This window comes from Leopardus geoffroyi, chromosome E3, assembly GCF_018350155.1.
Source record: "Leopardus geoffroyi isolate Oge1 chromosome E3, O.geoffroyi_Oge1_pat1.0, whole genome shotgun sequence".
Classification (NCBI taxonomy): domain Eukaryota; kingdom Metazoa; phylum Chordata; class Mammalia; order Carnivora; family Felidae; genus Leopardus; species Leopardus geoffroyi.
This window is the reverse complement of record NC_059340.1, coordinates 26746099-26760632: the sequence shown is the minus strand read 5'-3', so window position 1 is coordinate 26760632 and position 14534 is coordinate 26746099. Positions and strand designations below refer to the sequence as shown.

Below are 14534 nucleotides of genomic sequence, written 5' to 3'. Positions count from 1 at the left end.
TTGAGAAACAGAGAGACACAGAGTATGAGCAGGGGAAGGGCCAAGAGATGGAGAGACACAGAATCCAAAGCAGCCCCAGGCTCTGAGCTGTCAGCACAGAGCCCGACACAGGGCTCGAACTCACAAACTGCAAGATCATGACCTGAACCGAAGTCGGACGTTTAACCAACTGGGCCACCCAGGCGCCCCTGGAATTTAATTTTTGAAGACAGGTCTGGATGTGGTTATACTACCAATGGAGTGCTCCATATTAAATAGAAAGAAAATAGGGGTGCGTGGATGGCTCAGTCGGTTGAACGTCTGGCTCTTGATTTCAGCTCAGGTCATGATCCCAGGGTCGTGGGATGGGGCCGGCATTGGGCTCGGCACGGACATGTGGAGCCTGCTTGGGATTCTCTCTCTCTGCCCCTCCTCCAAGTGTTCTCTCTCTCTCAAAATAAAAACATAAACATAAAAAAAAAAATACTATTGTCTGGCCCTATGCCCAGAGATGCTAGTTAATTAATCTGAGGACAGGCCATGGAATGAGTCTTTTTTCCATCTTTCATGTGATTCCACGTGCAGCCAGGTTGCTCGGATGTATTGAACCTGTAATTCATCCAGACACAACTTTTCAGGAAAACTGTTGGGACAAAATCCACTTGCAAGAGAATATCTCAGTTCCTTTGAGACCAGTTGGAATTTGGGGCCTGCAAAATATTGGCACAAGTGTCTCATTCTTTCTTTTCTTCTCCAGAATCATCACCTATCTTTACTGGCAGATCACAGAGGGAAGGAAGATTATGATCAGATTGCTCCATGAACAGATTATTAATGTAAGTTCAGTTAGCTCCTCTGGTATCCTCCTCCCACTTTTCTTTTTTTTTTTATATATATTTTTAAGGTTTATTCAGTTTTCAGAGACAGAGAGAGACAAAGCTGTGAGCGGGGAAGGGGCAGAGAGAGAGAGAGGGAGACACAGAATCCGAAGTAGGCTCCAGGCTCTGAGCCATCAGTACAGAGCCCGACGCAGGGCTCGAACTCACAAACCGTGAGATCGTGACCTGAGCCGAAGTTGGACACTCAACCGACTGAGCCACCCGGGCGCCCCATCCTCCCACTTTTCTGTAAACATTTTATAATGCAAACTTGCAGTTATACTCCAAAAGAGAATAGTACAACGAATTTACATCTGCCCCCCCACCCAGCACCAACTACCGTCAACATTTGTATACTCTTGGGGGCGCCTGGGTGGCTCAGTCGGTTGAGAGTCTGACTTTTGATTTCAGTTCAGTTCATGATCTCACAGTTTGAGAGATTGAGCCCCACGTTGGGCTTTGCACTGACAGCACAGAGCCTGCTTAGGATTCTCTCTGTCTCTCTCTCCCTCTCTCTGTCCCCCTCCTGCTCATGCACACACACTCTCTTTCTCAAAAATAAATAAATAAGCTTAAAAATTTTTTTGCATATTCTTATTTTATCTACACTAACCCTTCACTGCAAATATCTGGATTGTTTTAAAGCAAATCCTAGACTTTATATCATTTTATCTGTAAAAATTTCTATGTGTCTGAGAGAGATTAAAAAAAAACATAACCATAATACCCTCATCATACCTAAAAGAAAACTTGATAATTCCTTACATGCCATCAAAGGTGAAATTGCCCCATTGGTCCCATGAAGTGTCTTTTTACAGTCGAGTTGTTCGAATCAGGGTCTGGGAAAGTGCCACATGTTGCATTTGGTCCATATGTCTGTTGTTTCCTTTAATCTATAATTGTTCACCCCTCCCTTCTTTGCCATTTATCGTTGAAGAAAACAGGTCCTTTGTCTTGTAGTAGTTCTCACATTCTGGATATATCTGATTTGCAGCCTTGTGGTGGTATTTAGTATGCTTCTTTTTATTTCCTGTACCCTGGCAATGAGATTTAAAAACCCGACTAAATCCATTTCAGTGTTTTAGCCAGAACACTTCATAGATGATGCTATGCACTTCTTATGGTATCCCCTTGAGACATAAAATGTCTACATGTCTCTTTTTGTGTGGTGTGAAAGGTGATCAGTGGGTCCATGCTTTGTTAGCCTGACCCATCCATCAGAAAGCTCCCCACTCTCCTTTTACCTGATGGATTTTGCAGCCTTTGAGGAGTATTGCCTAGAAGACCCACTGATTTCGTTAGAAATGACAGAACAGTAGTACTCTAATTCTACCATTTCTTTTGCATTTATTAGCTAGAGTTTTTCTATGAAAAAAATAATTTTTGCTTATCAACTATTTGATTACCTTGAAATATAGTTTATAGAGGAAAGAGAAATGCATGATTTTTCCCCCTTCATTGACCAGTTTTTGAAATGCTGAGTTGATACCCTAGGGTATTCATTTCCTAAGGCCTGCCATGGCAAATAACCCCGAACTTGGTGGCTTAAAATAACAGAAAGTTGTTACCTCATAGTTCTGGAGGCCAAAAGTCCAAAATCAAGGTGTCAGGAAGGTTGGTACCTTCTGGAGCTCTGAGAATCTGTTCCATGCCCCTCCTAGCTTATTCTGGTGGCCACTGGCTAACCTGGCTGTTCCTTGGCTTAGGGCTTCATAACTCCCATTCCTACCTCCATCTTCACAAATTCTTTTTCTCTGTGTGCCTGTTTCTCCTTCTCTTCTAAGGACTTGTCATTGAATTTAGGGTTCATCCTCATTCAGAATGATCTCATCCGACAATCTTTAAGTATGTCTGCAAAGACCTTATTTCCAACAAGGCCATATTCGCAGGTACTGGGGTTGGTTTAACTTGGACAAATATTTTTACAAAGGAGACACTATTCAACAAACTACTCCTAGCAACCCCCAAATGTGGCCAGTGAGGATTTTTAAATTATCATTATGAATTCATAGATTTAAGTATACTTTGCTTCTTTCAATTGTAATAATTTGTTTATGCTTAAATAGCCTCATTGATTTGTTGCTAATCAAATTCCTTTTGAATTAGTTCCCGGGTTCTTTTGACATGACCCCAGAAAGTCTTCGATAGTTTTCTTGCTCTCTGAAAGGACAAGATGTTCCAGGCTCTTCTTGTTTATTACCTGTCCCAGAACACCAGTCAGACATTTATTCAAGGAGTCCTGGTGAGATGGTATTTAGAGACCACAGTCTGGGAATACGGATGCTCATTGATACTGGGCTCGTTCTCTCTTCTTCTGTTTTTCTTTTTAATTTTTTTTAATGTTTATTTATTTTTGAGATAGAGAGAGACACAGCATGAGCAGGGAAGGGGCAGAGAGAGAGGGAGACACAGAATGTGAAGCAGGCTCCAGGCTCTGAGCTGTCAGCACAGAGCCCGACGTGGGGCTTGAACTCACGAACTGTGAGATCATGACCTGAGCCGAAGTCGGATGCTTAACCAACTGAGCCACCAGGCGCCCCTCTTCTAGTATATGTGCTGCCGAAGCGAGCACAGGCGCCCCTCTTCTAAATAGCAGCGTAATTGTGACATGAACACTTACATCTAAGAACTTGGGGAAGAAGCAGGATTCCTCAGGGTTCTTTTGTTTTTTAAATGTTTATTTATTTATTTTGAAGGAGTGAAAGAGACTGCGCCAAGTACATACGTGAGTGAGCAGGAGAGGGACAGAGAGAGAGAGGGAGAGAGAGAGAATCCCACGCAGTCTCCATGCCCAATGCAGACGGAGCCTGATTTGGGGCTCAATCTCATGACCATGAGGTCATGACCTGAGCCAAAATAAAGAGTCCAACGCTTAACCAACTGAGCCACCCAGGTGCCCAAGATTCCTCACGGTTCTAGCTGCTTGAACCTTTGGGTTTCAGATCATTTGAGTTGGTCTTTTAGATGGTGTAAAGAAAGGGCATGGTTTACTTATGATCTCCCCTGCTCGTCTCCAGAAGCATCACCTGTATTTTTCTGATGTAGCACTTTGAATTGTTTTGGGCAAGTCTTACGGAGATCTTACCAGGAGAGAGATTTGTTTCTAAAGCCTTCTATTGTAAGGGCAGTACCAGGTAAACTGGGGAGGAATTTAGATGGCATCATTTCAGGGAGGCACCAGAAGCATCACTGCAGGCCTGCATGCTTGGGAATCTTGTCCAGAGGATGCGCCACAAAGACAGGGACATTGTCTCCAGAGGAACCCAGCCTAAGGGGCTGGGAATAGGCTAATAACAGTCCTTCTCAAAGTGTGATCACCTACATCAGTAACTCTTGGATGCTTATTAAAAATGCAAATTCCAATTACCCTGATCTCCTCTAACCAGTAGTGGCAACAGATAACATTTGTTGAGCACTTACATGATGCCTGACATGTGCTAAATAATGAACAAAAATTCTGATTTAATTTTTATTACTTGCACTGGGACATATACATCTTTAATCCCTATTTTAAAATTAAGGATTCTAAGGTTTACAGAGCGAAGTGAGCTACCCAAAGTCATAGGGCTAGTAAATGGTGGGATTTGAACCAGCTAACCTCAAAGTTTGTGCTTTTAACTAAAATGCAGGTTTATCTCCCCGAGTCAAGATGAGTTGGATAAATCCTGAGTTTGCATTTTTGTAGGCTCTCCAGGTAATTCTAATTGGCACGAAAGTATGGAAACAGCTGTTACAGACCAGCAATTTACAAACAGGTTGGCTATATCCAAGACTGCTAGCAGACTTGCTTTAAAAAAAAAAAAAGTTTATTTTATTTTTGAGAGAGAGAGAGAGAGAGAGAGAGCACATGCAGGGAAGGGGCAGAGAGAGAGAGAGAGAGAGGGAGACACAGAATCTGAAGCGGGCTCCAGGCTCTGAGCTGTCAGTACAGAGCCTGACACAGAGCTCAAACCCACAAACTGTGAGATCGTGACCTGAGGTGAAGTTAGACGCTTAACCAACGTGAGCCACCCAGGCGCCCCTTGCGGAGTTGTTTAAAAGGACAGCTCTTCTTTGCAGAATTCCAGTGAATAAAAGTAGAAAGAATGAGGGAAATAGAAAATTATTATGAAGCAAATACCACAGCAATAATTGTTGGATGCTAAATAATAATAATAGCTAATTGCTAAAATCAGTGATTGAAAGTTGAAGGAGAAACAAGTGTGTGAGAAATGGGATTGGTCTAGACCGGACAGCCCATCAATGGTGCTTGCTAGCCCACTTCAACACTGGTGGATTATACTGCCCTCTCATCTGCAACAGATTCACAGGGAAGTGAGTCATGCTCCTGGGGAGGACATAGCCCTTTCCTTTGTTCCTCTTCCCAGTTTGGGAGGTGTTTATCTGGTCTACTCCATTAACACTGATAACTTTGCCAGGTGAAATATGTTTGATGTCCCTCGATGCAGAGCTATATAAGCTTTGACATTCTCAGTGGGAAGACAGGGCCAGCCCAGGCAGTGCTGGGTGCCCAGACAGGGTTCTGAGACGGAGGGCATGCCGAGAAGGGGCTGCTATACACCATTTGTCCTGGGCCTTCAGACAGTCCTGGGCGTGTAAGTTGCTTCTAGCTGCGGGATAGAGAAGGCTGCTACTTGAGCCTGCTGGAATTACTTTAGTGGAGAATGTGCCAATTCAGGAAGGTATGGGTTAATTTGTCTTTGCTGTGAAATGTTCCTACTCTTTCATCAAGAGAAAACATGGTGGCAGTCTCTATCCTGTGTCTGGAACCCTACCTGCCTAAAAAAAAAAAAAAAAAGTCAACCTTCTTTCCATCATTTGCTCACACCAACCTCCATGTTTTTGTTCTTGTTTTTGCTTTCCTTCTTGGCAGGAGGGCAAAGATAAAATGTTCCTGATAGAAAAGTTGGCCAAGCTGCAGGATATGGAGAAGAGAGCAAACACCAGCTTGTTCACCGTGGAAAGGAGGGATGTAGAGGTGAGAGTGAAGGTCGCCTTTGGATCCCTGTGACACAGGCTTGCCTCCTTGGGAAAAGTGCATCAGGAAACTAGAATGACATGGGGCACTTCACTTTTTATGTTTAAACATTTCTCTATTTTTTATTTAACAAATAATACTCATTCGTTCAACCTGTCATGGTGAAGGCCCTCATGGAGTTTGCACGCATCTTTTCTATAATCCAATCATACAGAAATATATCCCACCGAGAAGGAAAATGCCCTCACCCCACTGTGTGAATGATTCAGTGTATATTCTTCCAGACCTTTTCCCCTGGGCATCCACAAACATACATGCATCTACTAACATTTTTTGTTTATTAGAAAACTGGGGCTTTACTCTACACATAGTATCATAATCCCGTCCCTCATCACTTAGTACTGTATTTAGGACATTGTTTTGGTCTGTACATATATGGACATTTGGGTTGTTTTCAGTTTTTTTTAAATACTACTGGGGCGCCTGGGTGGCGCAGTCGGTTAAGCGTCCGACTTCAGCCAGGTCACGATCTCACGGTCCGGGAGTTCGAGCCCCGCGTCAGGCTCTGGGCTGATGGCTCAGAGCCTGGAGCCTGTTTCCGATTCTGTGTCTCCCTCTCTCTCTGCCCCTCCCCCGTTCATGCTCTGTCTCTCTCTGTCCCAAAAATAAATAAACGTTGAAAAAAAAAAAATTTAAATACTATAAACTGTGTAGTGAAATATTTTCGTTTCAATTATTTTTATGTGAGTATTTTTGCCAAAGGGCGTGCACATAATGATGTTAATAGATAATTGCCATATCATGCTCTTAAAAAGATTTTACCAGTTTCATCCCTGTTCTAATTCCAAAGCCCTTGCTGGCATCCTTGGTGTCCTGGAAAATATGAATAAACAGTAAACCCATCTTTTTAAAAATATTTATTTGAGGGGTGCCTGGGTGGCTCAGTCGGTTAAGCGTCCGACTTTGGCTCAGGTCATGATCTCGCGGTTCGTGAGTTCAAGCCCTGCATCGGGCTCTGCGCTGACAGCTCAGAGCCTGGAGCCTGCTTCAGATTCTGTGTCTCCCTCTGTCTCTGCTTTCCCCCCCGCTCACACTCTGTCTCTCTCTCCTTCAAAAATAAATAAGCATTAAAAAAAATTTTAAAAAATATTTATTTGAGAGGGGGAGAGAGAGAGAGCACATGAGCATGGGAGGGGGCAGAGGGAAAGAGAGAGAAAAATCGTAAACAGGCTCCACACTTAGCATGGAACCTGATATGGGGCTCGATCCCATGACCCCAGGATTATGACCTGAGCTGAAATCAAGAGCCAGATGCTCAACCGACTGAGCCACCCAGGCACCCCAACCATAAACCCATCTTAATTCAAATGCCACTGATTTAAGAAGTTAGGACCTTGTTGGAAGAGACTGCCAGGCCATTCACTATCTGTGCACATTGATATTGTCAGCACGAGGTAGTTATGGGATCTACAGGCCCTACTGCAAATCTTATGCAGGCAGAGTCTTGATCTGTACCCTGACAGCCCCAGGTCCTAATATATTACCTGGCATATTGTCGATGCTCAGTAAATGTCTGTAAATGAATGGACAAACTAATGGAATTACTGTCCCTAAAAGACCAAACCAAACCTTTTTGCTGTTTCTGTGGCTGAGCCTTGGTCCTTCATCTGCCATATCTTAATTTTAAAATGGTGGGGGCTCACAAATCCCACCAACGAGGCAACAGGAGGTGGGCCTGTATTCTTTTCCAGTGATGAGGCCACTGCTTTTCTTCTCTTTCAGCAAACAAGCCCTTTGCATGTCAGGGAACACAATGCTGCTCATGGTGAGTAAGGGCGTTGGCACTGAAGACCTCGTTTAACCAAATGATGTATCTCAAGGTAGAGGGTCAGAACTGCTCATGTATCAGTTACTCGTTCAATGAAAAGAACCCACCCAAGCTGGCTTCAGCAAAAATCCAAGAAGAATTCTTGCTTTAGGTGCGGCCAGAAGCTGGGATGCAATATGTTACCAGAACCTGGTTTCTTTCTGTTCCATTCTTTTCCACGTTAACTCCTTTCTCAAATAGGTTCTTCCTAACAATTGCAAGACCCTTTTGTCAGCCTCTTGTACCTTCTCAGGTTCAAGTCTAGTGGGAAGGAATGAGACACCCAGAACTCTCACTGTGTTTCATTGGATCCAACTGGGTGACGTGTGTACCATGAACCAGTTGCTGTGGCCATGAAAATGTGATGATTTCATTTGCCAGATCAGAGATCTGTAAATAGAGGTGGTACAACCTAACAGACCACGAGGACTGAGAATGGGGAAGAGGGGCTTCCCAAAGAAAACCTGGAGCTGAGGCCAGAGGGGAATGAATACTGGGGAGGAACCAAACAAACCCATTCATCGTTTTGGGATCGCATTTACTGATGGCATCCAAATGATGGACGTTCCAGGGGAGAATTGAAGAAACTTAGCATGAGAAGGCAGGAGGCATGAGAAGCTGTGTGATTTTGAATTTTGTCTAACTTTGGAGATGTGAGGCAGGGCGTATATCTGTGCTAACGACTCTTTTCTGTGTCCAACCCAGACCTGCGATTTAGGCGATCAGTTCAAGAAGAGAATCCAAAGGTGTAATGTTTATTGCGGCAGCCACACACCCGTCAAATGAAAATACCAAGATGGAACAACTACCATGACCCCTGGGCCTTTTGGAGCTTCCCAGGAGGGAATTTAAATCATTAGCCAGGAGCAGAAACTGACCACAGTGTAAATGCTGAAGTAAATTTGGCCATTTCCTGCTGGTTTTTTATACCTGGATTGCTGATTTCCCAAGATAAAATATTTGGGATTTTAAAATAAAGACTATTGTAACATTTAAACTGGTTCACAAAAACCTGGGAGAGATAGCCTGGGAATTACGCATTTAGTCTTCAAGAGATGTGCATATGAATTATTGGTTCTTAGAAATCTCTGCTCCCAGACCTGACAAAAGTTTGGAAACTGGTGCTCAAATAGTCCAGCCTGAATAAAAATGGGATCCTCAAACAGAAATGTGAAGTTTCTGAATTGGGGAACCTGCATTTGTTCATGGTTTTGAACAAAAACATCCCATGTTACCCAAAGGTAAAATACAACGAGAGGCCTTGTCTACAAACTTTATTGCGTATCAAGTACAAGTCTTTGCGGTTGGACTGGGGTGGGGGTGGGTGTGGACTGGGACTTAGCCCCTGTGAGGTTGACACGTAAGTCAACATCTAAGTCTTGTTGAATCAAACATGAATCCAGCAGTGATGTGTGGAACATATGTGTGTGTGTGTGTGTAATGTACATGTGTGCACATATGTGTGTGTATATATATATATACACACACACACACGCAGTATACATAGCATTCTTTTTTAAAAAATGTTTATGTTGAGAGAGAAAGGGAGTGCATGAGCAGAGGAAGGGCAGAGAGAGAGAGAGAGAGAGAGAAAGAGAGAATCCCAAGTGGGTTCTGTATTGTCAGTGCAGAGCCCAGTTCGGGGCTCGATGTTAAAAACTGCAAAATCATGACCTGAGCTGAAATCAAGAGTCAGATGCTTGACTGAGCAACCCAGGCATCCCTAGCAGTCTTTATTTTTTTTTTTTTTAATTATTTTATTTAAGTAATCTCTACACTCCATGTGGGGCTTGAACTCACCACAACTCCAAGATCAAGAATGGCATGCTCTTCTGACTGAGCCAGCAAGATGCCCCAATATATGGCATTTTTTTGCAGATTTGCCAAATGATTCACAAGGCATGTGACGGTACTTAGAACTGAAGCATCCAGCAGAAAGGTGCAATTTACCAAATTACTCAGGGGAGACATCCCCTCTTGAGTAATCACTACTGTGAAATCTAATTGGAACTGAATTTTGCAAACATTTAACATACATTTGAAACACGAGCATCCAATCAGTGCTCAGTCACTGATTCACTTTTTCATTCACTTATTTTTTCGTTAATTCATTTCATCAACTGAGTTAAAATTTTTTGGTATCATCCCTGCTAGCAGTTGGTGGCAGTATTCATTCATTCATTCATTCATTCAACAAATATGTGCCAAGTGGTTATAAATGTTGAGCAAGTCAAGACACACTCTGCCCTCATGTGCTTCGTTTCTAGCAGATTAATTTAGACAGTAATTTAATTACTATTGAAAAGTAATTAAATGTAATTGTGACAGGTGCTGTGAAGGAGAAGCCCAGGACACTATGGGAGACTTATCTGTGGGGTTAGTGAAGGCAGCCCATTGAACTGATGTTTGAAGTAACTTTTTTTCCCCTCTCAGTGTCATCTTAAAGCTGTTTTGTGCTTCTTTGGCTTTTGCACTGAAATATGGACTCGCTCTGAGAGCAACATTTTTGCTCACTTACTATATGCTAAGAGCCTCTATCTGGAATGCCTCTCCATGAACCTCCATTGCTTAACTCCTGTTTCTACTGGAGGTATAAACAAAGGAGAAAGATCTACTCTGTAGGTTTCACATGCATTCGGATATGAGGATGCTTTTAAAACTTGGGGTTGGGCCTGGGTGGTTCAGTCAGTTAAGCATCTGACTTTAGCTCTGGTCATGATCTCATGTTTTCATGAGTTCAAGCCCCATATGTGCTGACAGCACAGAGCCTGCTTGGGATTCTCTCTCTTCCTCTCTCTCCCTCAGCCACTCCCCCACTCAACTGTCTCTCAAAATAAATAAATAAGCTAAAAAAACGCCCCCAAAACAAAAAACTTGGGCTTGAGATAGGGGATGTATTGGCCTGCCAAGTGTTGCCATAACCAAATACCATGGACTGGCTAGCTTAAACAACACAAATGCATTTTTCCGCAGTTCTGGAGGCTGGAAGTCCAAGGTCATGGTCCTTGTCAGGGTCCACAGTTTTGGTTTCATTCTGACGCCTCCTTGGCTTGCAGATGGCCACCTTCTCACTGTGTCCTCACCTGGTCTTTGCTCTGTATGTACCTTTACGTGTCCAAATTTCCTCTACTTGATAAGGACACCGGGCAGATTTAATTAGGCCCCCCCCCATGGCTGTAATATAACTCACCTAATTAAAGACCATATATCCAAATATGGTTACATTATGAGGTTTTGGGGGTTCAGATTTCCAGCATATGAATTTTGGGTCAATACAGTTCAGCCCTATAATAGAGGCCAACTCTCCTCCAGTCCTCTCAGGGCCTCCCGTTAGGCTTCCAGGTCAATGCTGGCTATGCTCAGAATAACCGGGGGGAGCTGATCGACAACAGCCAGGCCCAGGCCCCAGTCTAGACCAACTAAATCAGGCTCCTGCACTTTTTCTTTAGAGCTCCCCAAATGGTCTCAGTGGAAAGCCAGGCTGAGATCCGAGCCAGGATCTAGAGAACCTTATCCATGGTTTCGCTTTTCGAAGTTTCGGCGACCCACAGTCAATTGCAGTCAGGAAGCAGATTACCCTCCTTGTGACCTTGTCAGGAGGTCAGAAGCAGCCTAGCGCTAGGTCACAGCGCCTACATCACTCGTCCCACTTCATCTTGTCACGTAGGCATTTTATCGTCTCACGTCGTCACAAGAAGGTGAGTATGGGACAATATTTTACGAGAGAGATTACATTCCCATAACGTGTATTACAGTAGATTATGGTTGTGAATCTCTTACTGTGCTTGACTTCTAAAGTAAGCTTTGTCACAGGTGTGTGTGATAGGAAAAACATGGTCTATATAAGGTTCAGTACTATTCATGGTTTCAAGTGTCTGCCTGGGGATAAGGGACCACTGCTGTAGTTCTTCCCAAACTTGCCTGACCATAAAAGGCATCAGAGCGTGCCAATGGGGAGCATCAGAATATTCAGGGAATATTTCCATCCTCCTCTTCAACTCTAATTTTAATTAGTCCAAAATGATAAAAGGAACATATGCTTTCCAACAGTTACTTGAAAGCCGGATAACCTCTATAGTTTTAAGTATAAAAAATAGGTAGCCGCTCTGAAATTTCTGCAGGATCAGATGCTTTATGTGGCTGCGGTGAATGGCTCAGTTCATTTTTGAGGCAATGAGATGATTTTGTGTGAAGTTCAATTACAAAAGGAGTGACTAAAATAGCACATGACTGATTATACGTTTTTATAATCTTTGAATTGAGGTCAGGTGGCAAGAAGTCAGCTCATTAATAATATGGATTGTCTCAGTACGGTAGCACTTCATGAATACCTTCCTAAATTCTCAAAGTTGGAACTTTTCAGAACATTTACATATCTGATCCACCATGAGATAGCATGAGATGGAGGAGCTCAGGTGTGGAGCAAGGGGGCCCCTCTGCTTGGCTCATTACTGCACCTGTCCCATACAAGTAATGCCTTACACCTGTGTAGATCTTTCTTCACCTTAACCACCTGGGCTCTTGATACGAAGCAGTTTCTAATTTGTGAGGTTCAAGGATAGGGGCTGAGACTCTGCATTTCTGCCTAGAGCTCCTGGGTCTGAGCACCACACCCTGAGTAGTTTGGTGTTCGAGTGCCTCCACATTTTTTTATATGCTACACTGTTCACACATTTTTCAAATCACTTCCATATTTTCCCCTTCATTGGAACCTCTTAACACTATTGCTATGAGACAATTGGTGCAAATACGGTCTCCATTTGACAGATGAAAAGTTGGGCACACCTAGGTTAAGTGATTTGTCCGTCTCATAGCTAGTTAGTGGTAGGATTGAGTACTTTTGGATTTTTCTCTGGCTCAGGTGTCCTCAGACTTGAGCAAGTAACAGAACCAGGACTTGCAGGACTTGCTGAAACAGAGCCAGCCCAGAGTTTCAGCTTCAGTAGTTCTGGGATGGGCTTTGAGATTTGCATTTCTTTTCTTTTTTTTTTTTTTAATTAAAAAAAAATTTTTTTTTTAACGTTTATTTATTTTTGAGACAGAGACAGAGCATGAACAGGGGAGGAGCAGAGAGAGAGGGAGACACAGAATCTGAAACAGGCTCCAGGCTCTGAGCTGTCAGCACAGAGCCCGACGCGGGGCTCGAACTCACGGACCGTGAGATCATGACCTGAGCCGAAGTCAGACGCTTAACCGACCAAGCCACCCAGGTGCCCCAAAATTTGCATTTCTAACAAGGTCCTCCTTAGGCTGATACTAAATACAGGTCTCAAAGGACAGCGTCCTTTGAGGACCATTGTGCCAGCTGATATCCGACCTCTTTGTAATACTTGGTAATACGGTAATACTCTGCTGATCAGATTGTGAGATTTTAGGCATAATTTAGCTTGATAAGAGAACATACAAAGTTATCAACCCTTAGTAGTTTTGATTAAAGAAACCAAATAACCTTGTACTGTGGTAACCATCACTCCATGCTAAAGGTTTGCCTGCATGTTTGCAACTTCATTAATTCATACCCTCATTTGTCCTGAGAGCTGTGGTTTATTGTCCCACTGAAGGACTATTCCCACTGTAGGAAATGGTAGGTATAATTTTATTTAGAAATTTGAATCTAATAAAAATAGAGTATTTGTTTTGGTGAAATTCTTATCAAAACAGGATTGCAGACACTGATCTCCAAATAAGAAAACGAGCATTGTTAAATCAGCAGTGGATTTCTTAAGTCTTTGGAGGTAGTCTTTCCATATTACCTGTCTGGGGCAGCCTGAGGACAGAGGGGCAGTTGAATGAAGAGCGGAGGATGTAATTTTCATTTGTATTGACTTTCTTGGAAAGAATGCCATCTATCGTGACTTTAGATGACCCCTCGATCTGCTGAATTCTAAATCATTTACCTACAACTCCCACTGCACACTAGGTCTGCACCTCCAGTTTCCTCAAGAAGTTTCCACTTGGCTATCCCATAATTCATTCCTCCAACAAACACTTATTGAGCATCCATTATGTGACAGGCACCATCATAGGGTTGGGAATGATTGTTCCTCATTAGGGAGTCCTTGCTATGGGCTGGACATGAGGATAGGGAGAGGTATGAAGTGTGAGCTCTGGAACTATATCACCGGGACCAAATCCTTACACTATTACTGTTGTGTGACTTTGGGCAAGTTACTTAACTTCCCTGTGCCTTGGTCTCCTTGGTCTCCTTGACTATAATGTGGGATTGTGATGGTAGCAACCTTATGGTGGTGTTGCAGAGCAAACACATGGAAAGCATTTCAAACAGTGTCTAGTGTGTTAGGGAGTCTGTAAATGTTAGTTATTTAATAAGCCTTTTACATGCACCCTGTCATTTAATCAGCCACTCCCTAGGGTGGTACCAATACTGCCCCTATCGTACAAATGAATCAAGTAACTTGCCCAAGGTCACATATTAGGTTGCTAAACATAAAATTGGATTTAGTTTTCTCTGATCCCAAATACTATGTTTTTAAGCCCTATACTAAGCCATCCAGGTGCTTAATGGTAGTACTAACACTTTATTTCTTCATCCAAATTCTCCAATCTTCAAGGATCTTAGCACTAGATCGAAATCCTTAATTGGGCCCGAGTCAAGGGCAAAATGGATTTGGGACAAAGGTCAAGAGGCTCTCAAGAGGTCTTCCCACAACAGAAGGGAGGTTAATGCTGTGCTGCCTCCAAGAGAATTCCTCCCTTGTTGGTTGCTGTGCAGTCTGTTTGCCAAAGTGGGGATTCAGTCTGCAGACGTTTTCTTTGGTCACCTCCTCCTCTTGACATTCTAGTCATGATGTGACATGAAAGGACATGCAGT

The 14534-nt window shown here is 43.1% G+C and overlaps 1 protein-coding gene across 4 annotated transcripts in view; it reads left to right on the top strand.

Moving 5' to 3' along the window:
• TMC5 (transmembrane channel like 5) overlaps nt 1-8699 on the top strand; it is a 71310-nt gene extending 62611 nt beyond the window's left edge. For all 4 annotated transcript variants that reach the window (XM_045461697.1, XM_045461696.1, XM_045461700.1 and 1 more), the window contains 4 exons: nt 737-815; nt 5731-5835; nt 7618-7660; nt 8408-8699. In XM_045461697.1, coding sequence (XP_045317653.1) covers nt 737-815; nt 5731-5835; nt 7618-7660; nt 8408-8454 — 274 coding nt within the window. In that variant the 3' untranslated portion in view covers nt 8455-8699. The remainder of the gene's footprint in view (nt 1-736; nt 816-5730; nt 5836-7617; nt 7661-8407) is intronic.
• The last annotated feature ends 5835 nt before the right edge of the window (nt 8700-14534 follow it).